At 39.3% G+C, this 27,841-nt stretch overlaps 1 protein-coding gene across 2 annotated transcripts; it reads left to right on the top strand.

Annotated features, from left to right (window-relative positions):
• Nucleotides 1-81: 81 nt before the first annotated feature.
• On the top strand, nucleotides 82-27,149 carry tmem198a (transmembrane protein 198a). 2 transcript variants are annotated; one of them, XM_061791522.1, is made up of 7 exons: nucleotides 82-535; nucleotides 13,305-13,557; nucleotides 15,638-15,876; nucleotides 17,870-18,082; nucleotides 19,127-19,250; nucleotides 22,129-22,421; nucleotides 23,484-27,149. In XM_061791522.1, the coding sequence occupies exons 2-7, from the start codon at nucleotides 13,392-13,394 to the stop codon at nucleotides 23,634-23,636; spliced, it is 1,188 nt and encodes a 395-aa protein (XP_061647506.1). In that variant the 5' UTR covers nucleotides 82-535; nucleotides 13,305-13,391; the 3' UTR covers nucleotides 23,637-27,149. The 2 variants fall into 2 exon arrangements, with proteins under 2 accessions (XP_061647506.1, XP_061647505.1); XM_061791521.1 differs by lacking the exon at nucleotides 82-535 and adding an exon at nucleotides 5,963-6,185.
• The last annotated feature ends 692 nt before the right edge of the window (nucleotides 27,150-27,841 follow it).

The following is a 27,841-nucleotide window of genomic DNA, read 5'->3' as shown; positions in this document are numbered from 1 at the left end:
GTGTGCCCCCTCACCACCAACCCTCCCCCAAGCCTTTATCCTGCACAATAACAACATTTGGCCACGAGTCACCAAGCCCATTCGTTGCTCCCGTAATGAAATGGATCTCTTCCCTCGACAACTCCTGCACTCCCCTCTAGTACCGTGGAATGGTTTGACCCGTCCTGCACGATGAGACACTGACAACAAAGAAAGCACATAGAGAGTGCTTTAAGAGGAGGGAGCAGGATGTAAACACAGGGGGAAAAGAGGGGTGCTTTGCGGTTTTTTAATTCCATTTCCTGGACTATTATGGGCGATCAATACTGCATGAGGCGTTTTCGAGTGGACAGACACAATATTACACGTGTGGATGAGAGGAGTTGAGAGCCGTGTGACGTTTTCCTGGAGTTGTTCTTCTCCGGGTTGGCATGCATGCATGCAGTGGGGGTGAAATGGGGTCATTTTCAAGCTGACCAAGAAGACGAGGATGATTCTCCCGTTGGTTCTCTTTCATGGACAATGCAAGAAACGCTCGACTATGTTTTTTGATTAGGTGAGTTTTCTTTGTTCTGACAAGCAAGCATGGCGCACGCAACACCAACCAGATTTCTAACAAGGCTACATTTCCTAATTATTCAAATGAGTTCCAAAAAGACAGACTCGCATGTTGGTTAGCATCCATCATTGTTGTAACGTGTTCGTGTGTGCGTGTTTGTGTGTATGTTTGTTTGTGTGTGTGTTTGAAAATGAGACTCACTCTGTGTCATCTATTTGCTATTGTTTGCCTTCTGTTGTTTTCATTCGGGAATTTTTGGTATGCTGTCAAATGTGATTACTGGCACACTGTGTCTAACAATTAATAATCAGAAAAAAAATGAATTTGATACCTTTATACATATACAGACTGTAATTGGGTTTACAGAGTGTAAACACTATCTATCTATCTATCTATCTATCTATCTATCTATCTATCTATCTATCTGTCTATCTGTCTATCTATCTATCTATCTATCTATCTATCTATCCAATCTGTTTTGTTAATATTGATAATATCTGGGGTTTTTACGCAACTGAGTTTGAAACATGTTCAAAATGAGAGGTGAAACAATTCATCGCTTAATCGGCAACTAATCGATTATCAACTTACTCGACAGCTAATAATATAGTCACTGATTAATCATTTTGAGCCATTGTTTAACTTAAAATTTTCCAAATCATCTTAGTTTATCCTCTTAAAAGTAAATATTCTAATATTTCTGCAGTCCTACATGAAATCAGACATCTGCTTTTACGTTGGAAAACAATGACCAGCATTTATTTATTTATTTTTGCCTATTTTCTGACATGTTACAGACCAAACCAATAACTGAATCATATTTTATGGAAAAAAAATAATAGTTTAATCTATTACGACAATAATTGTTATTTGTATGTGTAGTTGAAACTGAAGCAGCCTCAGAAGTGTAAATAAAACTAACCAATTATGCTAAACACACTTGCCCAAATTTAAACGTTGGTGCTGCAAAAAAAAGAAAAAACAACAAATACTAAATACATATTTCTAAAACTTTCTGAGGTGGGTATCAATGAGGTGTACATTTTGTCATGGATCCAGATTTCGTTTGGCCATGACGGAGGTCTGCGGTCTATTAAGTCCAACTTTAGATTGAATTTGATGATCTGCGCTCTGTTGGTCCCTTCACCTTCTCAGCAGCATCATGTAAAGCACAACTTTTTACAGGGACATTTTCATTTCTGTATTTTAACAGCTCCTCTATCAAGTTGAGACAGCCATCCAAACTTAAAAACCAAGTCAAATTAGCCAATACATCATTGCAGTAATGTTTTTAGGTGTTATTGCATTACAGAAAATCTCTGTTGAAAGCAAATGGTTAGCAGTATAGTTGAGGATCGACACTCTCCAGTTATGAATCCATTTAGAAGATTAGTGATAGATATAACATAACATATTTGCCAGTTAAATCCACTTTGAAAGTTAATGTTGATTTAGTTAAGGCAGTGAGGAAAAAACCGAGACGCTTTGACAGTGATGGTGCACCTAAACCAAATCTTAAGAGGTGCATTCAAATGGGCTTGATTTATGACAAAATCAAGCTAAAAATATCTGATCACAACGTAACAATGATACATTCAGAATTCCATTATTTGCAGAAAGGACACTGAAGAAAAACCCAAAGGGAATACAGTATTTACAAGTAACATGAGATGTGTTTTTCTCAGTAGATAACACAGAGAGTGCTAAAGTAAGTTATTATATAGTGTTTAAATGGGAGTTGGTATTTAAATGTAGCTTTACATTCAAGTAATGTGAAAATGATGGTGTGAAGATGATCGTGGGCAGTTCTGCATGCAAAAATTGGCAGTGCAAATGCGGTAATGGGAGGTATTAGAACGTAAGGGTATAAAGTACAGTGCATTTATTGTATTTAAAGATCCATCTTTTAAAAGTCCATTGAAATCTTTTTGAGCGATGCTCCATATGGTGCAATGCTCTTATCTAACTGTAATCAACAGACAAGCAGTCTTCCTCAGACCTTGGACAAAGTGACAAGCTCCGAGTTTGATGAACAGTTTGGACAGAAGTCAAAAATTATATTTCTTGCCAGCATTTTCCATTGCAGCTGCTGAAAGAAAAAAAAACAGTGCGAACCATCTAGAGAGGATTAGCTGTTCTCAGAAATCACAAGAAAATATTACGCAGAAATCCAGCGGAAAGCTCTTTCAGCCTCACAACCTTTAGTTGGTTTTTAATTATTTGAAAAATGGCTTTATTTTATACAGTATTTATTCACAGACACGCAATCAATGGACTGTCTGCATCTATTCGGCGCACAGTAGAGAGGAGATGGGTTATGTAAGTTTGGATAGCATAAGCCCAAAAAACTATTATTCTCAGTACTGAGCAGTGAGCAAAAAAATGTCTACATGGATGTCTTTGTCAAAGTTGGTTTGCAGCAGGGCTCATTTCATTCCAAACTGCAGGGAAATAAGGATGAGCGAGGGAAAAAAAATTGCAATGGCGATGCAAGAGGAGCACAGTTCAAACGAGAGCAGGACAAAACGATGGCTAGAATGGGAATTCAAAGCACTAGGCGAGTAACAGAAAGGATGATTGTGGGAAAGAAAGTCAATCCTAATCCCATTAATAGACACCAGAGTTGTCCTTCCTATTGGAATATTCTCATACGCATTTACACACATGTACACAAACATAAACCAGACAAACAGTACATTCTGTCTGATCATGTGAAATATACGGCGACCTGTCCACCGTTCCTGTATTGGGAACAGCATCAGATGTGACTCACAGTGTGCATTCACCCTCAGGCAGCGCGGCTTGCGTGGACATTAGTTTCCTATCATCATGCTTTGTAGCAAGGCCCGTCCCCATATTAGTAAGTGCATCTGCGGAAACTGGCAACATCTACAGTAAATCGCGGATGCAAACACTATTTGCCAGTGTTTAGGGAGGAGAGGAAAATTTATTAGCCGTCATGTACTTTTTCAAACGCATAGATCGAAGTCTCCCAAATCAAGCCTGCTAGCAATTGCACATTCATTTTCTACTGAAGAAAAGCGTATGAAATATTATTTTTTACTTTAGCATACTGGTAATGCTTTCTTGTACTTGTGAATTTGAATATTACATCCCACATAGTCGGCAAGCTGTATATAAATTCAGTCTATCTCTTGATAATAATAGTGTATGTACAGTGCGTAACAATTTTACTCGACCAACACCCAATGTAAGGTTTATGCTGCAGCTGCCCTAAATGAACAGCATTGGTATTTTCCAAAATCATTAAATGCAGCATATGTAGCACCTCTTTAAATGAAATATTTTTATGCTAAAATTAAATTCCATAATTTTTTCTATTTACCGTGTTACACAAAATAAAACATAGTAAAGCACGTTATTTTTTGACTAAGATTATGAAATTATAATCACTTAAAATCCTGAATAGAAAAAAATATATTTTTTTACTGGTTGAATGTTGTGCTATATTCATTTCTAACTTTACTGCTACCACTACTATTAACTTTACTAACGGTAATTTTAGTTTGAAATTCCTCATTGCTTTTCAAAATTGTAAAATATCAAGAGCTCACTGATCAAACTAGCTTTTCAGATCGTAGACTCTTGTTTATGTCATTTATTTAAAATGTGACATGTTTAAACCTGGCCGGGGTTTGCGCTCTAACATTTTAACAACTGTATGTCCACAGTTTGAGGAAGAAAGTGGCAAAATACTGACTTCTTAGTGGTCATAACACTGCAAGTTGTACCTTTTCTGCATTTTGAGTGTGCAAAATCAGCGCATTAGGGACATTAGGGGGACAGGAATATCGATCTGCTTTGAACCAGAGACAAATTAGGTCCGGTGTTCTATGAGAAGGAGTGCTTGAAAGCTGCCGTCAATGCCTGTGGATGACGTCGAAAGATAGAGAATGAACTAATCTGCCAGAAAGCCTCTTCAGCCCCCTGATGCCTCACCTTGAGCCTTCTAGCTACAGTATGACCAGGACTTACAGAGGGATCACTCTTGAGACCACCAACACTGCACACACATACTCAAATCTACTACTAATCTAATACTATCAAATCACTTAAGGTGGTCCCAGGCTGCACCCGACCGAGAGCATTTTCTATTAGCTTCTGTACCTTTGTGTTGACATTTTTTTTTACATGCATAACAAGCTGCATGTACTGTGTTTTGAGTGAATGTGCTTTGACGTGGGCGGATGCTGCCATAGGTCACTCGCAATCTCAATAGATTTGTAGCACAAAAGGGGGAGCAGAGAGAGTGTGAGGAGAAAGTTAATGCTGTTGTAGCTTCCATACAAATCACCCATCTGCATTTAAACTTAATGACCTAAACAGACACATGACCAAAGTTGAGACCGTTCCAGTGCATTTAGGCATATTTTACGGGATCCAAACGGAAGAGTCTGCAGACAATGCACATAACTCTGTGAGGCTACAGGGCGTATAACAATATTATAGCCTCTAAAGATGTCCTTTCCTGTAGTCCACACTAAGTGTAAGAGTTCAACGTACCGATGCAAATGAGCACATAGCAGCAAATAAGTAAAGCAAAGAGTGTATTCTTGTTTCGATACAATGGACCCTAAACATATGTCTGACTAAAAGAGCAACAAATTGAAACCATGTTGAAGATGGCATGGTTGCAATCAAATTTAACAGAAAACATGGAACAAGGTTAATCTGCAAAACAAAGATGATTGGAATCCTGTTAATCCTCACTGGAAGAGTCCAACTAAGTTTTGTTGTTGTTGTTGATGGGAATCATGATGCGGAAATGAATCTTAATGTTGCAAGAAGATATTTTTCCATTCTTGCTTAACGAGGATGGTAACTTCCCAGTTTACTGACTTACTTTTTTTAATATACATAATTACACACACACACACACACATGCACAGTCGTCTCCCCAGTGACAGATGGGCTTGATGGAACTCAGTCATCTTGTTAGTCATCATGACATCAGCAACGGTGTTACTGCCACATGCATATGGATGCACTCTTCACCACCTTTGAGCGGCAATCCTTTTGTAGAAAACCGAGTTCCAATATTAATTACTGGAGAATAATGAAAGATGGCTTTTGGGTTTCCATTAGCTGACACTAGTTTGTCATGTTCACACCACACTGCGACGTATTAGCTGGATGTGCTTTGAGAAATGTGTTTCTTGCTGGTTTCAGCATGATCAATACGCAAGTCATTAAAACACATGCGCCCACTCCACATCTTTTGACAGCGCACTGCGAACGGCTACTCATGAATTTGCAAAAGCATCTAACAAAGCAAAAACCATCTCAACTCCTTCAGGAATAGTTCGAGGGGAATGATGTTATTCTGAGTCCAAATTAATGTTCATTCGTCAACACACTTAAAGCTTGCCTGACCCAGTGGCTAGAGCTTTATTTTATTTTTAGAGAATCTCATATTGATAGTTCCACGTGACAGACTTACATGCATTAAGGCTTGTGTCATTGGTCTAGTGCTCAAAAAGTAAAGAGACAATTGGATTACGCTGACAAACAGAGGGAGTGTGACATCATTCGCTGCTCAGCACGCTGTCACTTCCTCAAGCATATTTTTACATTTAAACGTTCACTGTGGCCCTTCTGTCGGACATATGGACGATTTGACATGGGGGTAAGCTATTTTTGCCAAAATACAATATGCACATGTTCTTTTTTCCTGTGCAATCCAGCGATTGTCTCTTGCACCCTGTTGACCTCAGGAAGGAAACAGGCTAAATATCTTAGTAATAGATTTAGTGGTATTAAGTAGGTTTACCTACAACATTTCACTTTAGTTTACCTAAATCTCCATCATGCTGCAGCCTACTCCAATTATGATGAATGGCTCTTGCAGCTTTGGAGTGCATCATCATATTTCCAAAGGAAGTGATTACAAGTGTTAGGCTTTCAATTGAGTGACTGTAAGTCTTTAAAATTGGATAATATACACATTTGTTATCACATTACTAAAATACAAAACACTTTAACTAAAATTGACCAGGCCATTTTCACAATGTTGTTTGCACGATTTTATTGGCATGTCTTTTACTTTTTTTAAAATACTCGCATCTCCATCTAAAAGCTGAACACCAACTGACTTTGACAACTGTTCACCAGCTAAGTGTACATCTACCGCCCTTTACACAGCCCCAAAAATTGAAATGCAGCACCAATCCAGCAGGTACACCACGTCACAGGGTGCAAATTGCACTGAAATAGAAAGGTGCAGCCTATGTTTAGTTTTCATTTTAATTTATCAGCCACAGATATAACCTCATTATACTCTGACAGTGAAGACACACCAAGATTGTAAGAAATTCGTATGTGAGGACAGCAAGTTCTATATAGAACAAATTTGGCATGATGGTGCTATCTTTTTGCACATCATTTATTTACTGTATGAAAGAACACATTATTGTAAGAGGAGCTGCATATTTTCTTATACGCATGTCAGATGATTTTATCTTACAACAGGCAAACTCCAGTAAACATAACTAATAAAGTGTCAGAGAGCCAATGCCACACTGTACAGCTGACATATAAAATCAAGGCACACGAATGAATTGAAAGTGGTACTAGGAAGAATAGATGAGAACTGCTATATTGTCAGGCTACTGAATTGGATCGGAAAATGAAAAAAAAATAAAAACCTCAAATAGAGTACCAAACTTGAACAAGCCAAAAGGTTATCAAACTGACAGCGATTACATTTTTGACCTGACAGAAGCATGCAAGCAATGAAACAGCTCTGATTTGTGTCCAACAGACTGTACTCCAATTTTGTGTTTCCTCCAGCTGAGAGAAAAAGCAAGGTTTCAAAACAGTCTTTGAAATCTTGGTAACACTGCAGCGTCTCTCTGTACAAGAGCTCTTAAGAACAACTGCCAAGAAAGCAGCAGGAAACCTTAACCTGATGTTATGTTTAGCAATAAAGAGAACATTTACATTTATTTTCATGCAGTCGCCTCAGTAAGGATAAGTTTATGTGAGATCATTTTTAACCAAAAAAGGATTTCGTGTTAAACGGTGTCGGTTTAACTTCCATCCATCCATCCATTTTCTGAGCCGCTTCTCCTCACTAGGGTCGCGGGCGTGCTGGAGCCTATCCCAGCTGTCATCGGGCAGGAGGCGGGGTACACCCTGAACTGGTTGCCAGCCAATCACAGGGCACATACAAACAAACAAACATTCACACTCACAGTCACACCTACGGGCAATTTAGAATCTCCAATTAATGCATGTTTTTGGGATGTGGGAGGAAACCGGAGTGCCCGGAGAAAACCCACACAGGTACAGGGAGAACATGCAAACTCCACACAGGCGGGGCCGGGGATTGAACCCGGGTCCTCAGAACTGTGAGGCTGACGCGCTAACCAGTCGTCCACCGTGCCGCCCGGTTTAACTTTGTTTTGCTTATTCCAACAGTATTTTTGAAGCAAATATTTGAAAAAAATATCAAATTTTTTTTAAATGATAGCACTACGGTTTCCATGTACTGTGGATATGAAAAGTCTACACACCCCTGTTCATTTCAAAACCTCTTCCACCATTAATGTGACCTGTAACCTGTACTACTAAAAAAAAAAAAAATCATCTTTTTGAGAATAAAGATAACCAACTGAAATAGTGTGATTACACAAGTGTGCACAACCTCTTATAACTGGGGATGTGGCTTTGTTCAGAATTAACCAATCATATTTAAACACATTAAATGAGAGTTTGATCACCCAAAGCAAATTTCAGTTGTTCTAGGAGGCTTTTCCTTTTTTTTTCTTTTTGGTGAGTTTTTTATTTATTTATTTTCATTTTTTGCTTCATAGCAGAGGTCTGAAGGTTTTGTGCAGACAGTAACTAATATTTCAGTTCGTTTCACCTTGTCTAAGGCGCCAGTTCCATCTGAAGAAAAACAGCCCCCAAAGCATGTTGTTGTCTGTGTATAAAACAAACAAAAATGAAAGACCATTTACTAGTTTGTCACATGAACATACCCCTATAGCTTCAGTGGCATTATTGCTGTTCATCAACTAGAGAAACCAGTCGTGTTTTGGCACTGTCACAGGTGATGATTATAGGTTATGTTTTCCTTTTGGATTATTCATTTGACATGTATGATCTTATTCCAGTACTTCATTATTATTTTTAACCTTGTATGTTTCTTTACCTCGTTTCAGCCACTGTAGCTGCTTAATTCTACGTCTAACAAATGTTGAGATTTGATTAAGCTCTGTTCTCTTGCTCGACGGTGCGATGTCTCCACCCATGTCTTTAGGGCTAAGCACATCCCATGATAATTTTGGCTGCTCTCCAAAGAGTTGAGGAGGCTGAAAGCATACACAGTTGAGTCCATCCAGTTCCACCTTAGTGCACGGTTTAGAAGAGGTTAGACCTCATTAAAACGTTGCTACGTATCTATCAAGATTTATGAGGCAATACGGTAGACGAATGTGAAACAGCACTTTTCAAATCTGGACCAGTACCGTATGTATTAAATATATCTTTTAGGCAATTGAGTCTAGCACAAATGTTGATATGGCTAAGTGTGTTCCAGTACATTTTGGCAAATTATCAAGAAACACTAGATGGCAAGTGTCAGAGGTCAGGGTTATTTGCCACCAGGGGTCTCAAAGCGCAACCACTCGAGGATGGTTCTTTTCTTAGAGCACGTTTCCTTAGAGACGACACTCCCCTCCTTTAAATTAGCGGGGTCCTTATATTGCTGCAGGTTGTTATGGGAACAGGGAGGATGTGACATAATCCAATGAAGTGTTGTTTAATCAGGTCCCTGATTCTGGCCCTTAAGCGCAGGCTTTCCTCTAATTGCGTCTTCGTCTTCATGACAACGCCGCATGTGAATTCATCAGGCTGATGTGTCAATAATTGCTCGAGAGAACTCAACCACATTTGTTGTCACACTGGTCAAAATGTGTGGAAAAGGTCAGGAAAAGAACCGTCAAGCTCTTTTCATCAAGGCCATGCTTTAGACTACAAGATACATTTACTGTAATGTATAATTAAAACATGTATTGACCTCAACAGAGGTACAGAGACTTTTGGTGACTTTGAATAACTTCCACTTCCTCTTCTTATCATTGATGTCAGGGTAAAATAATCTGTAGTTGCAAATTTTCATTTTCCATCACATTCAGGGAAGATGACTGCAAAGTAAGCTCTCCTCAGGATAGCATATTGTGTACTCACCAGCCACTTTATGAGGTAACTCTTATTTTTGGGTTCGGACCTCTTCTTTTAATTATTATTATTATGTTTTTTTTTTTCAAAAACAGCCATAGGCATTTGTGACAATTTTTTTACTTAAATTAATTACATTTATTTTTGTTATTAGCCCTTATAGTCAACAAATTACATGTTCACTCCGTGTATTCTGTATATTGTTTTACATGCATTTTACCACCAAAAAAAAAAATATCTAAAGGTCATATCATCCCAAATCGTTATTTTAGAGATGCTAGATAGTGAGAGTCATTAGACTGAGAAATCATTTATCCATCGCTTCTTTTTGTATAGCATCCATCCCATCCATTTTCTGAGCCGCTTCTCCTCAATAGGGTCGCGGGCGTGCTGGAGCCTCTCCCAGCTATCATCGGGCAGGAGGCGGGGTACACCCTAAACTGGTTGCCAGCCAATCGCAGGGCACACATAAACAAACAACCATTCGCACTCACATTCACACCTACGGGCAATTTAGAGACTTCAATAAACCTACCATGCATGTTTTTGGGATGTGGGAGGAAACCGGAGTGCCCGGAGAAAACCCACACAGGCACAGGGAGAATCATGCAAACTCCACGCAGGCAGGATTGAACCACGGTCCTCAGAACTGTGAGACAGACGCTCTAACCAATGGACCACCGATTTTGTATAGCACTTATCCTATTTTCCAATATTGCTGAATCTGTGGAATGGCTGTAAGCGAGACACACAAGTAGATCATCAGCAGCCTGAAAATCTTAGTTGGATAAATCAAAATACACCCCATCTGGTACAAATTAATCTAGTCACATACATCCCCTTTTTGTTATTCAGTGTTTTTTCTTTTCTTCTGCAGGTTCTTTGCTTACCTTGCATAGATAGATTGATGTGTCTTCTATTGTTTCATCCAACATCATGTAACATGTGTATTAATGGATAACATGAACAACCATTTTGAGATAACGTGTAAGACACAAAAGGCCGCAGTGTCAACTGTGCCACAGCCCACGGCAATCAGGTGTTCTTGCCTTGCTCAAGGGCACCTTTAGAAGTAAACCAGCATCTACTGCTTCTGATCTAGCCAATCCACAGCAAGTCTTAAACCAAGCCAACAGCCTGACAGACCGAGCTACTGCCTCTGCCAACTCTGTATTAATGCTAATCGGCTCTAGCTCTGAGTCATGCACACACTGCCCACAAGAGACATTGCTATCCATCCATCCATTTTCACCACCGCTTATCCTGGTTAGGGTCACGGGGCGCTGGAGCCTATCCTACCTGACTTCGGGCGAAAGGCGGACTAAACCCTGAACTCGTCGCGAGTCAGTCGCAGGGCACATATAGACACGGACAACCATTAGCACTCACATTCACGCCGTCACTGAGTGGGAACTGAATTCACGCTGCCCACACCAAAGTCAGGCGAGTGTACCACTACACCATCAGAGACTAGTACACACATTGCTAACACAGTTACATTAATGTTCTTCATCTTAACCTCTGATAATGCTGTTAATTCCATATTAATAGTGACAGAAAAGACCTGTCATTTGAGTTCTAGAAGCAGCAAAAGTTATATAGTATTACAGTACATAAACAGTATATTAACTTATATAAATGCAGAAATAAAATTCTTTCCATCTTCATTTCCGCTTATCCTCACTAGTGTCGTGGGTGTGCTGGAGCCCATCCCAGCTATTTTAGGGCAGAAGGCGGGGTACACCCTGAACTGGTTCCCAGCTGATCGCAGGGCACATATAAACAAACAACCATTCACACTCACATTCACACCTACAGGCAATTTAGAGTCTTCAATTAACCTACACTGCATGTTTTTTGGGATGTGGGAGGAAACTGGAGTGCTCGGAAAAACCCACACTGGAACGGGGAGAACATGCAAACTCCACACAGGTGGGGGGCGGGATTTGAACCCCGGTCCTCATAACTGTGAGGCAGATGTGCTAACCAGTCGCCCACCGTTCCACAGAAGAAATAAAGTTGCGTGTGCAATATGCTCGCTAAGAACTTGCAGGACAAATGGAAATGGACAAATGTGAATGAGTCCTCAGTCAGCAGTCCACTAATATAGCACAAATCCATATTCATGTGAAATATTAAAATGATAGCCATATCTTATCGTTTAACATTATTTAATAACATTTATACACAGATGTAAGAATATTGGACTAGAAAGGCTGGATCTATGGTTCAATCCCAGGTTTCATCTTGTTTCACTCACTGACTTAGCCTGAATCTAAAGGTTCAGTAAAATGACCCAAAATAAGTCTTGTAAATTTGACACACCACAGAGAACAGTATTGTTAACAAGCCTGCCAAATTTGAATGAATTAAAAAAAAAAAAAGTCTCTGAAATCAGGCTTCAACATGGTCAAGAAGTAAGACATTCTTTCAGCTTTCAGAAGCTGTGGGCGTGTCGCTGAATACTCTGAAAAACCTTCCCCGCGGAACATTCAGCTGTTAATCAAATTTGCCTTCTCTCCCGGTTCCTTCCCAGCAATGGGCCGCAGAGAGGCACTCTGTGGCAGCCAGGCAGCCTCTACGCCCCGGCGTAATGACCGCCAGCCGCACCAGAATAATTTTCCACTCCTTTGCCTCCATTGAAATTCAGCGGGCCGTTGGCACGCAGCTTTGGCCGCCCATGGTGCACTCGAGATGGCCACAGCAATCTTTATTGTACCATCCATCCATCCATCCATTTTCTGAGCCGCTTCTCCTCACTAGGGTCCCGGGCGTGCTGGAGCCTATCCCAGCTGTCATCGGGCAGGAGGCGGGGTACACCCTGAACTGGTTGCCAGCCAATCGCAGGGCACATAGGAACAAACAACCATTCGCACTCACAGTCATGCCTACGGGCAATTTAGAGTCTCCAATTCATGCATGTTTTTGGGATGTGGGAGGAAACCGGAGTACCCGGAGAAAACCCACGCAGGCACGGGGAGAACATGCAAACTCCACACAGGAGGGGCCGGGGCTTGAACCCGGGTCCTCAGAACTGTGAGGCTGACGCTCTAACCAGTCGCCCACCGTGCCGCCCTTTATTGTACCATTGTACATTAGAAAATTCACAAAGCACTGCATCAAATAAAAATCTCATTTCAATTTACTTACAAATTGACTTAACATGAAATGTGGGCCTATTTAGCTGAAACAGGCAACTGGATACACAGGTTCATTGTACTGACTGCCATCTAATGGAAGATAATTTAATTGCTCTGCTTGTCACTATATATCAGTGGCATAGATAGATGAACATAGATATTTGTAATTAATAAATAATTTTCGGACAAAGTGACATTGGATCATTTCCCGCGGTACGACATGACGTATCATGAAACAGTGTGCCACGGCACCCTGGTTGGGAATCACTGCAGTAATGCAGTTATTTCACCTGGGAATGTTGCAGAACTAAGATGTTTTTGTCAAAATCAAAGTGTGCTTATGGCAAAACCTCTCCAGCTGAGGGCTGCCAGTATGTGATCAATAATCTCTTACCTCTCTTTCTCCTGCCTCTTTTTTGCAGTTTCCCACATCTCAATGGGTGAGGCCCACTGATAAAGAACACCCCCAAACAACCTCTCCATCCCTGACCCGCAGAGTCCTCCCGTCAATGCTGGCTCCCCTCACATCTGTCGACATGGCTTCCACCAGCCAGCTGCTGGGTCTGGCCGAGCTGGGGCTGAAATGTGACCAGGAGATAGAGAGGCGATATGAGATTGTGCCCTCTGTGGTCTGCTCCATGAGCTGCCTGTTTGGAATCGTCTATTGCTTCTTTGGTACGTGACACACAGGTCAACCGTTTGTAACATGGTTGTGCTCATAGGGTTAGGGATAGGGTTATTAAATCCTAACCCTTAGCCCTAATCCTAACCTAAACATAACCCAAAATTATTAATATGCATTATTGACAAAGCCTGGGGCTTTGTTTTGTTACCTGTTGAGATATTTTATTATATTCAGATTCTTCTGTTCCAATAATCATCTACTATACAGTAACAAAACATCCTCTACTCAATGCTAGTCGTAGTGTTGTGTCCAGTTGGTGCACATATATTTGTTTAATTTTGTTTTGAATGTTGAATGTTAAGCTTCTCAGCGAAGCTCAATGAACCGGCTGAAATTTTGGTGTGAAAAGTCAATGAGTTTGAAATTCCTCATTCCTGTTCAAAAGGACGGCATGTATTGGCCCGCGCTTGTAGCTAAATAAATTGAAAACATCTCCCAACTATTCTAAAGAGTATTACCTGCATAAAGGTATAAGCTTGTCATTCAGATCTTGTATCTCATTATACAGTAGTCTTCACACTTCATCATGTGTTGTGCACAGTCACCGAGGACATGTAATTAAATCAATCAGCGAGTAAATTCAGATCAAGAAGGTTAGAGCCGAGATATTGTGGAGAGACAAAAGGCCAGAACAAAGCAGGAGAAATAAAAGGGCATAAGCTGACAGGAACAGATGGGATCGAGGGGTTGATTCCTTGAGGGGTATTAACGAAAGGTGAGGACACAATGAGAGGCAAGACAAACACAATGTAAGGATTTGTCTGGTAGAAGACAAGAAAAGCCAGGGTTTATACATCCCACAATATGAAAGAAAAATTACCAATTTTAAATGGCCTCTGAGCCAACAAATCTAAAGTTGATTTAAGCTCTGCAAAAGGTGGACAGAGGAAAAGGAAATCTACAAGGAGTGCATAAAATAAACAAACTACGGTCACCAAAGAGGAGCTCAATCTTTGGTCTGGTAATGAGTATTTTTCAGCAGTGCAATGTGGTTACAAAAATACCACATAATATAATATAATGTTGAGTACCCTTGAATCCAGCCATCCAGAGAAAGGCATGAGTTGAAGAAAGTAAAAAGAGATTTTAATTGCATTTTAATAAGCACAAACACAAAAGCTGTAATAGCTTTTATGACAATACAGAACATTAAAATGATGCAGTGGGAAGTACAAAGACCCAAAGCCAAGAAATACACGCGAGGAGACAAAGGAAACGGAAATTAGAAGGGCAGCAGCTTGCCTGATGGCTAATGAATGTGGATGACCTTTTATTATGATATGATCATTCGCATATTTGTATGTAAACACTCACAATTTTATCAGATTTTCCACCATACTCTAATGAGAGGCTCTTTGTTTGAAAGGCAATTTGAAGGCCTCACCAGCCGTTTCTAATAGCTGTCCAATTAGTTCAAAGAAAGCGCTGAGCAAAAACTCCACAAAGAACAAAGGACTTGTCATGCAGTCTGCTGGATTTATTCACTTGAAAGTGTGAAAACAATCCAAAAAAGCTGTGAATCATTGCTGTTGCACAAACACCACATCCTACTGCTTTTAGCAACATTAAAGACCTAATAGAAATAAATTGAGCAGCACCACTACAAATCTTTCAAGATGTTTGCGAGGTAAACTATTTCAAGACATCGCTTTAACTGGCAGTGAAACTTAAAGGAGCATTTGTTGATTGCTTGACAAACTAGTTGCTGGTGGGTTAAGTGGTCACATGACGAAGCCATGCCCGTACCTGGAAGTTAAATTTTTGTAAATGACCATTTGTAAATGAAGAAGAAAAAAATCATTCTGGTTATGCCCACCCACACAGTCTGTGTATATTCCAGAGAGATCTGATTTTATTGAACATGCGCTTCAATGCAGGAATCCTTTTGGAATCTAACAAAAAGTATGTTGGAGGTAGCTAAGGTAAATGATAACCATATAAATAACCTTGTTGATTTCTATGTGCTGAGTGTGGCATGGTTATATTATCATACATCAGTATTTATTTTGTTAGTTTGTCTGCATGCTGATCTGAACCTCACATCTGAGTGTGCTTCCTACCTCCTTACAGGCTACAGATGCTTCAAGGCCGTCCTGTTCCTCACAGGCCTCATGTTCGGGTCTGTGGTCATCTTCATGCTGTGCTACAAGGAGAGGGTGATGGACACTCAGCTCAGCATTGAGGCATCAGTGGGCATCGGCCTCGGTATTGGGACTTTGTGCGGCCTTGTGACAATGCTGGTCCGCAGTGTCGGACTGTTCATGGTGGGCCTGCTGCTGGGCCTGTTGGTTGGAGTGGCTTCATTGGTGGTGAGGATGTTCAAGCCAGATTGAATGTTAACAAGTATAGTGGAACTCCCAAAGTCGAACACAATCAGTCAATGCCACTTGACTTCCAAGTTCTAATTCCCACATAGTTTGTACCATTGAAAATGGTGGACCTAATATTAACTGTACGGCAACATTTTACATTCCTAACTATCATGCAAGTTTAAAGAGAAGTTGACTGTAAGTAAAGTGGTGCTTTAAGTTACAAGTTTAATTGGTTCTGTGACCATGCCTGTAACTCAAAGCATCTGTATTTTTCCCCACTGAAATGAATGGAAATTTCATTAATCTTTTCCAGCCTTCCCAAAAAAAAACACCAAAACGTTTTAAAATGTGGTTTTTAATCAGAAAGAGAGCACTCAATAGAATTAAAATTTTAACAAATAATGTATTAATAACATAATTAAATAGAATGTAAACAATTAATCAGTTTGTGCATAGAGATGAATTCATTGCGGCTCCTTTTGATGTGCACGACTTTGTCCGCTGGGGGGGCGTATAATACAGCCATGCAGACGCAGACAAAGAAGTGTTTCACAACTACTGCGACTCAATAAGCTGCAGTAATTGTAGTTGTTTTTCGCAGAGGATAAAGAATATATGCCTATGAGTAATGTTATATTGACTCTCTACTGCACATGTCTTGATGCACCGTTTGTGCTCACATTTCCATTGCTTGAAGCGCTTTTACACCGCCACATACAGTAAATGCTATCCTTTAGCCTGTCTATGACATTTTGCATTGTTTGTTAGCATTAAGCTACATGGACTAATGGCAAAGCTACAGTATTTGTTTATTTTACATTCACAATGTCTAATTATCTTTGCATTATATTTAGTTTGACAGTCAAATTAAACTGGGAGTGGTATTAAACAGATTGAAGCCTCTTTTTTGAAGAATTATTCACTATCTGACAAACTGCTGCTTGTTGTGAAGTGCGTCGAGTTCACTGCCACTATACAGCACTTGCATTTTAGCTGACAAATCAAAGCAAAATATCGGCCGAACGACGGCTCCAAAAAAATGTGTAATTCGGGTCACTTGAAACCCAAGGCACCACTGTATAATAAATAAGTTAGCTTAATAAGAACTGTAGCATGAAATTAAATACATTTGTAAAAGTGAAATGACAAAGTAAAACTGCTCACCCTTTGAAGGGGGCCTGATTGATACGTAATGGAGAGGGAACAGGAAGGTATTTGCAGAGGGTGGCATTTTATAGGTTTTGCTTAAAGTGTTGTATGCATTGCTTATATTGTACTTTTTAATGTCACATGTTCTAATGCCACATGTTCGATTTCTTGATCTATGGTTGTCATCACACTTTTCTCACCCTTCTCTGCCTGCATCATAAAAAAAATAGAAAAAAGCAGAGGAAAAAAATGGGTCCAATCTCTGCAGCCCGTCTGATGATCAGAACACCTCAGCAGCAGCATATTACCGCCATCTTGCTGCAAGTCCACTAGCTCCCAGTTATGTACAAAATTCAATTTAAACTCCTTTTCCGTACATACTGGATATGGAAATTCACAATCTTTCTCTTACGTATCTGCCCGACCTTTTCCGTATCGCCTCTTCCTTTCGCTCTCTCCGGTCCGCCTCCTCCATTAAACTTATGTGCCCTCGGTTCACCTCAACACCATGAGAAGCAAAGCTTTCATCAACTCCCCCACCTGCAATGCTTAACCATTGACCCTTTTCCTCTTCTTAAAACCAGACTATATGTATTTACAGTGGACATAAAAAAATCTGCACACCACTGTTCAAATGCCAGATTTTTGTGACATAAAAATAAAACACACTTGTTGATTAAATTACGACTTTTGAGACATACGACTAAGAAGGTTTAACTGTACATGCAAGATGCATTCAAATATTTGTATATGTGAACAGGAAAAAAAAAAAAAGTTAATGTGTTAAGTATAGTACAGTGCAGTAATCAAATCTCTGAACTTTCCTTTCACTCTCTTTAAGGTCATGGAGGAATTTTACCACCCAAGAACAGTCTGGGTTCCTCTGGGAATCCTTCTGGGTTCTGGGACTCTGTTTGCTGTCCTCACCCTTCAGTGGCAGCGTTGCTTCGTGACCTTCTCCACCGCAACTTTCGGTTCGGCCGTCATCACAATCACGGTGGATTACTTCACAGAGCTGTTCGCAATGGTGCACTACGTCTATGAGAGACTCAAGGTGCTTCTTGTTGGTTTCTTTGTGTTTCTGGATGAACTTTTAATTGCACACACAGACAGAAATACAATTTATTCTTTCTAGGTTGGGAGTAAAGTGCTTGGCTGAGAACTAAAGATAACGCTCATACTCAGGTTGGAGTCATGCAGCTCTGCAAACTTGATTTTCAAATCTGTCAGTAATGAGCAGATATCAAACCAGAGAGAGCGATTTGGAAAATAAGTCTTTATCAACCACTCCCACAGTCCATGCACAATATACTGCTTGATGACTCACTGGTAATGTGCAGTCGAGTGTTTCATTTCTTTGCTGGAGATGCAGCGAGACACATTTGCTGTGCTTAGGAAATACTGCAGCAGGCGGAGGGGTCATACAGGCTTCCCGTCATGAATCATCCAGTCTTTTACTGGCCAGTCAGACTGCACTTTGTCCAGGAATATCATTAGACCCACCCCCAGTCTAGTATGTAAGCAGTGGGGTGCTTTAAAGCTTCCTCAGGGCCATCGTTACGCCTGCCGATGCTGCAACCTCCTTATTGTCAATAAATTTCACAAACGGATTTACGTACAACTGTTCTTCAACTCCGTGCACATTGCTTTATTGATTTAATTAATCAGTAAGTGTTTGTACTGTTTGGCTTATACATATTAATCATTTTATACTACTCGTGAGCTCTATTTGCAATCTCGCAATTAAATGCTTAAGCAGCACTGCGAAATAGGATTTCCATATAGTGCTACTCATACTGCATGAAAGTGTAATTTACTAGTGGCAAATACAAATCAGTTTGAGAAAAAAACAAAAATGCATTTGTTAAGTGGCAAAGAAGCTCAAGAAGCCCAAAATAATAATATACGTTATAGCATCCTGTCTTGAAATTAACATTGACTGATTATTTGTACCAAAATTTGTTCAACCACAAATAAGAGGTGTCCAGGCAAATCCTCCAACATTATAAACCACAAAAGTTGTCTGTGCATCAGATGAATTAATCGGCTGTGCCAATGACTTGATGAAACGCTAAGATTGTAATTGTCATCAATACAGGTGGCACCCAAGAAGCCGGTCTGCTGGTTCACATGGGTCATCATGGGGGTGTGGCCTGTCCTGGCACTGCTTGGAGTGCTGATTCAGTGGAAAGTCACAGCAGAAGGTTTTTCTCACACGGAGGGTGAGTACGCAACCACTATGTTATTGTGAATGACATTTACTAATATAATGGAATGAAGGGGGCGCAAATTCCCTTGCAAACGGCAATGATTTTTATTTCATGATGCCAATAAAAAACTAATTCACATATAATTTTTTTAGAAAACGCATATGTGTGGCCCTGTGCGGCCTAACATATGACACATCCCAAGAAACCGCCACTGATTGTCTTCAACTGCAGATCTTTTCCTTGACCTTCCTGTTTGATGTTTTCCTTAGCACACTAGTGTGTTTTTTTTTTTCACCACATTCCAAATGGTTGTACTGGCTATAGCCAGTGTGTGCGTGCATGCGTGTGTGTTTGTTCATGCTTCTGATTGATTTTCTATCTTGTTTCAGTTTTACAATTGCTTGTTTTTTTTGCCCAGACAGTTTGATTTTCATGTTGGTTACATCTCGAACTAGTTTAAATGTAGTCTTCATAGGTAAAACCTAAATCTGAAACTGATCATAGACATTTAGCACTATATATTTTTCAATAATCAAAATAATGGGTCCTCTTGGGCAAAAAAAAAAGGGAAAAAAAAGAAAAAAACACATTTGAGTCACATGTTCCAATACTTTTGCTCACATGATGAATGGGCTCTTCTCAGTTGAGTATCATTTACTGTATTGTATGTCAAGCCCAAATGTTTTCAGTTAAAAATAAAGGAACTGACCTTACTGTTTCAATACCTTTGGTGGGGATTGTTAAATATATCGCATCATACCAAATGCAATTGCTAATGAAGTAGCAATCATTAAATACTGTGCTGTTTCTAACTAAGGATGAAACAAAAACAGATTTCTACAGCAAAACAGTACAATCCTTGTTTTCTTGTTCTCTCTTTTATTTTCCCTAAAATTTTTATGTTCTATGGTTACAAACCAAGACTTGAACATGGAATTATAAGAAAAAAATCTTGTTAAGTATCAACATGAGGTCGCCCCAAGCTGCTGCGGTGTTATTGAGAGATCCACATTTGTCGCAATTTCATTGAACGCTTTAATTGCTTCTGAAATCATAACCATAATAAGGGAACATAATGTGTGCATGTGTGTGTTTGTGCGTTATTCAGGAAAATAGCTTTTTATCTGTACTGAAATCAACCACAACACAGATGGCACAGTGGCACCCGCAATTGCATGCTGCAATTACGCCAACACACAACACTCACAAGGCAGGCATTCGCACACAGTCACAGACATATAAGGTCTCTTGCTCATTCATTCATTTAGCACTCACTTCAGATAAGACGATGTCACACTTGACTTTCAAAAGCAGGATTTAACAATTGCCTATAATAGCTTCAAGTCAGAGGGTGAGGGAAGAGGGATCAAACTTTGTCAGGCTATGGAAAATAAAAAAGTGAAAGGGAAATAGATGTGGAGTCATTGTTGCTTTCAAACTACACAACAGATTCCTGGGGAAAACATGACTCCTTAATAGGAATGAGACCAGTTCTCATAAATCCCTTCCACACTGATAAGCAAACATGCAAAGAAGTGATACATCAAAATTTTGAGAAAAAAATTAAGTGGGTTTGTGCAGGGATGGATAAGCAAAAAGAAAAACACCCAAGTACGGCTTTGTGTTACTATGAAGACCAAAGGCGGAGCTAAGGGGTGGCTTGTGGCTGCTTGCACTTAAACTCGAAGTCCGACGACGAAAACAAAATCTCAGCACTGATATTTTAAAATGAATACCTCTCTGACAGTGTCAATCAAAAGTGAACTTTTTTTTTCTTTTTTCTTTTTTTTTTGTACAGGCAGTTACATAGATCTCATGTGTTTGTGCAAGTGGTCAACTCAAAATGTTGTATGCTGTCGGTGTACATGCGTGCTCATGACAACAAAGAAATGCTCAGGAAGCGAGGGAACTTTAGTAAATGTTTGGCAGAAAGAATCATATCTACAGTGAAGATGATTTATTCATTTTAAAAAGAGTATACTGTTTTATTTATAACATTATGTAGGATTTTAAAAAGTGAATTGCTATATTTGGGTCCTTTTATGCTGTCTGTCAATGGCAGAGAATGATGAATGGGGGGATGGTGCAGAGGGAGCAGGTGTGAAGAGGGGGTTGGTAGGGGTTTGAATTTCTGCATACTGGGTAAACGGGGCACTCAAGTGGGCCAGTGAGGAAAATCACATGGCAGCTATTGAATTGCGTGCAGCACACTAGTAATCGGTTTGAACATAAGTGGCTCGTCTGCCTCTTCAGTTTTTCTTTGATTTCTCCATACTTGTGAGGTCTCTCGTCAACATTATCCTCTCCCACTGGTCCACATAAAGACACACACGCACACACAGACACAATGAGCGGCATTTGGCCAGGGGGTCCACAGAGGGTGAGCTGAGGAAAAGAAAATGGGGGTTTCATTAAGCGATTCTCTGGCAGATGGTGCCTCGTTAGCCGTGCGCTTACACAAAGACAAACAAAACAATGGACAAGAAGAACACACGCAGTTTCAGTGACACGCTATAATTTTCAGGATGTTCAGTGGGGCTGAGGATTGCATCCCCACATAACATGAAGCACATTTAACCACACAAAAGGATCATATCATTGAACAATGAAATGTGAAAAATTGGGATTTTTTTTTTTTTTAAGACAGCTTTCATGAGAATTTCTTTGAAAAACATTACAGAAATACACACACATTCACAATCATTTAAGCAGAAAGCTGTAGTGAGGAGAGGTTTGCGGTTGTCTTTACGAACTGTGACGCTCTCTAGCGGGATTATTAACAGACTATGAAATTAAATGCTTTTAAAATGTGTTATTATCGTTTTCACGTCCACTTCCACCGGAAATTAATAACATCCTTCTTCCTGATTATCTTCCGTTTTCGCTCTAGTGGTTTTGAGTCGACAACAAAGGAGGGTGCAGCTCATGCGCATCCGGCAGCGAGAAGAGAGGCTTAAAAAGGAGAATGAGAACAAGAAGAAGAAACAACAAAACCAGAAGAGCAGCCAAAAGCAAAAGGCCAACGGTCATCACCACCAGCAGTACCACCACCCGGGGACGTCTCACCCTCATCACCCAAACCGAAGCACGCAGACCCCCAAAGTCCCTCCCCCTCATACTGAGCCAGGCTTCCATCGCAAGCCCAACCCCAAAAAGCGCATTGAAGGAGATGTGCTCTCACCGGTCAGAGCCTTGTTATTTGTAAAGATGTGTTACTTCATCTGTTCCAAAAAAATAATTGAAGAGTGACGTACAGTAGTTGTTTGTTGTTTTCGCCACGATGTTGCCAGGCAACCAAAATCGAATTCTCGAAGTGTCTGTGTCAAAGAAAAAAAGGCACAAAGCCAACGTAACTCAAAAACCAAGAAAGAAAGCATTTTTTCAGTTAGATTCTTTTTCTTTTTTTTACCCATTTTTCAGTTTATATTGAAGGAAAGCAATATTTTTTTGATTTCCATATGTTAGTTTGTTTGTTATCAGGATTATCCCAGCCCTAGTTGAGTGGATTTATAAAATATAGATATATAAAATTGCCACTCACCACAAAAAAATAGTAATAATTAGTGCTTCACATTTTTCACTTTTAAACAGTTTAACCTTGGTGTGGTATTCTGTGCTCTACTGAGAGCTATTGTTAGGTCATTATTGTGAACGTTCCAGAAAAGACAGCGGTCATTATCACACGGATGTTTGGCCTTGATAGAAGCTTTTCCGTGTACAGTGTTCCCTCGCTATATTGTGGTCCATCCATTGTGGATTCAGTTCATTGCAGATTTTTTTTTTTTTCATATTCTTATCACGCATAATTTGCCATATCGCGGGATTTTGAGTGCACACTGTAATTTTTTGGTTGGTAAAATAAACGCTTCCTAGCCTAAAACATTAAAAGTATAATAATAATAAAAATAATAAATGAATAAATAGAGAGAAAGATGAAAAAAATATTAGAACAGATATTACAAGTAATAAAATGTACATAGTGTACAGTACTAATGTGCATTACTGTATGTTTAAGAGTTTAAAAGTTATTTAGGAGTATATAGAAAGTGTTTATAAGGGTATGGTAGAGGTTAATAGGAGTGTGGAAAAAATTAATAAGAGTCTGTGGAGGTTCTAAAAGCTTTAAAATATGTATAAACATTTTTTTTTAATATGTGGAACTTAAACGAAGGATTATTATCTTTTTGTATGTTTATCTAATGTGGCTGTTGTGTCCTCACTTCACTGTGATATGTCTGTCCACAGAGCTACATCCGCAGTTTCAGGGACAGGCAAACAGACCGACGAGCGTACTCCCACAGTCGGATGATGAGCCGCTCCCGGATGGCTGAACTTGACTATGACTGTGGCTCTCAAGTGCCCCTCACAACTCCCTCTGCAGCGACAGTTCGTATCTGATGTGTGAAAAAGCACAAATCCTTCCCAAAAACTAAATTACAAAAACGCGTTGAGTGTGGTTTGGCACGTTCAAGGCTGTGTCCATATGGCCTTTGGCTTTTAATTTAAAGCCGAAATAGAACCTGAAGTACAGGAACTTAGCTGCATTTTAAGTCAGCTTGTCACCTGTTTTCATCATCAAACAAATAGCATCAGAACCTGCAACAAAACTGTCATATTATCTGACATCCATTAAAATCATGGTCTTTCCAAGTGCGGCTTTAATTTATGTCTGCTGCACTTTAGATTTTGGCCCAAGGAGGTCATATTGAGTGACTTTTAAGGAAGCTCCTGCCACCTTCAGAAGTCGCCTTTGCTGAAAGCTTTCCCAAGGAGAAGGTTAAGTCTCCTCACTGGAAGATGAACACAACACTTTTCACTGCCTGCTTTTTTTATATATATATCATAAATCCCTCTGTAAGAGCTTATGCTCTTATCACATCTATTGACTGGTAGCTGTGTTAGTCCAACCAGCTCTAGTCCATTGCAGAAATATGTACATTTTCAGTCTTATCTTTCTCAAATGAAAACATCCATCCATCTTCTTCACCGCTTACCTGGTTCAGGGGACCTGAAGCCCATTCCTGATGATTTTGAGCGAAAGGCAAACATGGCATGTATTGGTTGCCAGTCAATCACAAGTACATATATACAGACATACAGACATTCTCCGTTACTGAGTGACCAGGCAAGTGAACCACTACACTGTCGTCCACTCCTAAAAGGCTACCCTTTTTAATCCCAATATCTTTTAAGTAGAGGTGGGACTTTAACACTATAATTATGATAGATTAATTACAGACAAAATAATTAGTTAAAAAATTAACGCATTTTTATCTCAATTGTCTTCCAAATAACACGGAACTTTTGTCAGTGTACGATTTCCCGGTACACCGATTACACTGACGCGCATATCAGAGCTTGGCTACCAAAATGGAGGAATTGGTTGAAACAGCGAGGGCTGATGGGAAATTCACTGGCAAAGTGGCTTGCTCTGGTAGAAGATAAAAAAGAAAAATGTGCTACAGATAGGCAGCGACATGTGATCCAACATTTCAACTGCCACACGGAAACCATTTAAAGCTAATGCCTGTACTGTTCTGGAAAAAGAAAAAAAAACTGTCCTAAAATGTCAATTTAACTTTAGGTCTGTTTAATTTTGGCCAGGGTTATTTCTGCTGGTTTTTCAACTGGTTTGAATTGGAATGCAATTAAATGCATTTTTCCAGAGTTAACAATATTCCCATCTGTGTCAATTATTTGATAGTCGTCCACTAAAACCCATTTAAATGTTGCTTTATAGGACAAATATTTTTTTACAATTAAAATGTGATTAATCTAGAGTAATTCAAAACAAAACCTCTAATTAGTTAATTTTACTAATTATCTTAGTCCCACCCCTACGTTTAAGTTCTAAAGATCATTGCCTAATTTTTTTTTATAGACAGAAACCAATCCATCGTTCCTATTTTGACTCATTTAAATTATAAATGAACGAATGCAGCTTCTCGCCAGAAGTCAGTTAATTGTAACCTAATGAGGACAAGCGCCGTAGAAAATGGATAGATGTGGTTTTGTGGGTGAATATATTCTTTGCTCATTGTTATTTGATTTTCTTCTTCAAATTCACTGACCCTGTTTAAGACCACAGCAAAGGTCTTTACACAAGCACACAAGCAGCGGTTGTTACTGTATTTTACAGGCCCCAAAAGGAAACTGACTGCTCTGATCATGTTGTGCTGTTAAGGCAGACTACACACAACAGTGAACAAACATGTAATGAAGTCAAGTGTTACAGTGTTGGTGCAGACACACGAGCCCTTTGGCAAGTGATGGATTGTACCAAATATTGGCCTACGTGAGGGGGGTTTCTCTACCAATGTATGTAAATGTAACTATGTGATGGTTTTTGTTGTTGTTTTTGTTTTTCTTTGGAAAATACATGAGTAAATACCGTAATTCTTATAAATACCACGAATCCCATCACGATGGTGGTGATGACATTGAAATTTGGTTCTAGATGAGACTCGAGATGGAAAGAATTGCAAGGGCGCCCTCTAACGTTTGGAACTGGACTCTGTGTGTATTCGTGTGGGACTTATGTGCTGTCTTCTTGTGATGCACATCCAGAAAGCAGCATTTTTATGGTTTTATTTTAACTTTGTATTCGCTTTATAGTTGTTACTTTCTTATTGGGCCATGAAACAAGAAGCCATTGCTCAACTAAACATATATATATTTAAACTTGTACCAATTTTGGGTTTACATCTTGTAGATGTTTTAATAAGATAAAACGAAGGATTGCAAAGACTATAATACTGAAGTGCCACAACATGCAGTATGTTGTGGTTGTGTTAATCTTGGCAGGCTTTGCACTTCTTTGAGGGGTACACGTGCACTGTTACCCCTTTCATGCACGAGTGTCTTAGTCGAACTGTTTTGTGTTTTCATTGTGTCAGTGTGTCTATGTGACATGTGTTCTCGTGACAGTTTAGCAGTCATATTAGACTAATTTCAAAAAGTGGTGAGTCCTGTCCAAAAACCCCAACCACGACATACTGAAAATGTTACTAATTTACCCAGGAAAAATCAATATTTTGCCATCATGTCATTATTTCATCATGCCAATTAATACAACCTGACATCTTTTCATATCACACAATACATGCATGTTTACTATTAATTACTATTCTGCAGCATTACTTTTTGTGCAAAAATCCTACTAAATTCTTGTGAGTGTAGGATACGTGTAGGTGTTTCTGTTGATTTGTGACATGTAATTTGATTTGTAGGTCCTCAGCATCAAATGCATTGAAAGGACAACAGGATATGTTCAACTTGTGACATTCGCGCCGTTGTCCTTCCTTATTCTTTGTCTTTTATGTTTCACGTCTCCTCTCGTGTCTTTATCATCTCTGTTTAATCTTTGCAGGAAAAGGGCTTTGAAAAAGAATGAGAACATTTCCGTCCTCCCATACGCAATGTTTGTAATGTAATGTATTGTCATCATTTTGCATTTTAGCTCATATTTGTAATTTGACAGATTATTTTTGTTGCACAGATGAATTTGGTGGCATATTGGATTACTACAGTCAAATTCAGTGATTTAAAAAATCACTGTGTTCAATCACTCTGCAACTCCTGCAAGATGTGTTTGAGGGAACACTTATTGTACTGTAGATATTATGATGTAAATAACTTTTTAAATGTACTGAACGTTTGCTGTCGTCATGTTTACGCTATGGTCTTGTAGATATATTTTTTTGCAGCGGGTTATTTCTTTTGGTGCAGTAGATATTTTGAAATTGTGTTCTTGAATGTTCAATTGGTTTGTTTTTATTTGAAAGCTGTGAGCCTGTGAAGAGATACTGATTCACCTTAATGCCATCATTTAATTTATTATTATTATTATTATTGAGCATGTCTTTAAATGGACCTATGATATGATTAAATGACATACATGTGATTCTACAATTACTCTTATGTGATTTGTATTTTTAAAAGGGTGCACACAATTTTTATTTTATTTTTATTTATTTTTTAAAACAGCTCCATTCTCTTCCCTTATTGACAATAAAATGTCCGTCACATGTTAGCTGTGGGGCAAAATGACATGACATGCAGAAAAACAAAACATCCTACCAGTTGGTTCGAGTTCAACGTGAAGTTCAAGTAATTACTCTTCCCCAGCAGCCACCACAATAGCTACAATCAAATTATATCAAACAAGAGTTGTATTTTTACATTTCCCCAACTGTGACAAAATGTCACCAAAAAATATCATTAACTGAATAGGCTGCTTTTCAAATAACATTTTAATATTTCATTTTTAACTTTCTTAATCAATGTACAGTATATCTTTGCTGACTGGAAATGTTGCTGTAATCAAAACAGGACATAGGCACACCGTTTGGACCAACAACACTCATTGAAAGCCTTAAAATTACTTGGCATCTCCCTCAGTTTCAGTAATTATCTCTCTCCTGTTATAACCTTTTCATTACAATCGCACTCTCTTTGTCTTGCTCGCTGCCTGTGCTGCCCTCTCACCCTTGCTGTCATCTGGATTCTCAATTCCCCTCGTCCTCCCTCTGCTTCTTATCTCTGCTAACATTTTCAGTCCAGTGACTTCAGACACATGCTGCACTGTAGATCTCGCTCTAGCA

Source organism: Phyllopteryx taeniolatus, chromosome 12 (assembly GCF_024500385.1).
Source record: "Phyllopteryx taeniolatus isolate TA_2022b chromosome 12, UOR_Ptae_1.2, whole genome shotgun sequence".
Taxonomy (NCBI): Eukaryota; Metazoa; Chordata; class Actinopteri; order Syngnathiformes; family Syngnathidae; genus Phyllopteryx; species Phyllopteryx taeniolatus.
The sequence above is the reverse complement of the archived record's forward strand: the minus strand, read 5'-3'. Positions and strand labels throughout refer to the sequence as shown.

Coding starts and splice junctions, on each gene's coding strand:
- tmem198a (XM_061791521.1), top strand. Junction 15,877..17,869: donor TTGGAGTGGCTTCATTGGTG/GTGAGGATGTTC, acceptor ACTCTCTTTAAG/GTCATGGAGGAATTTTACCA. Junction 18,083..19,126: donor ACGTCTATGAGAGACTCAAG/GTGCTTCTTGTT, acceptor TCATCAATACAG/GTGGCACCCAAGAAGCCGGT.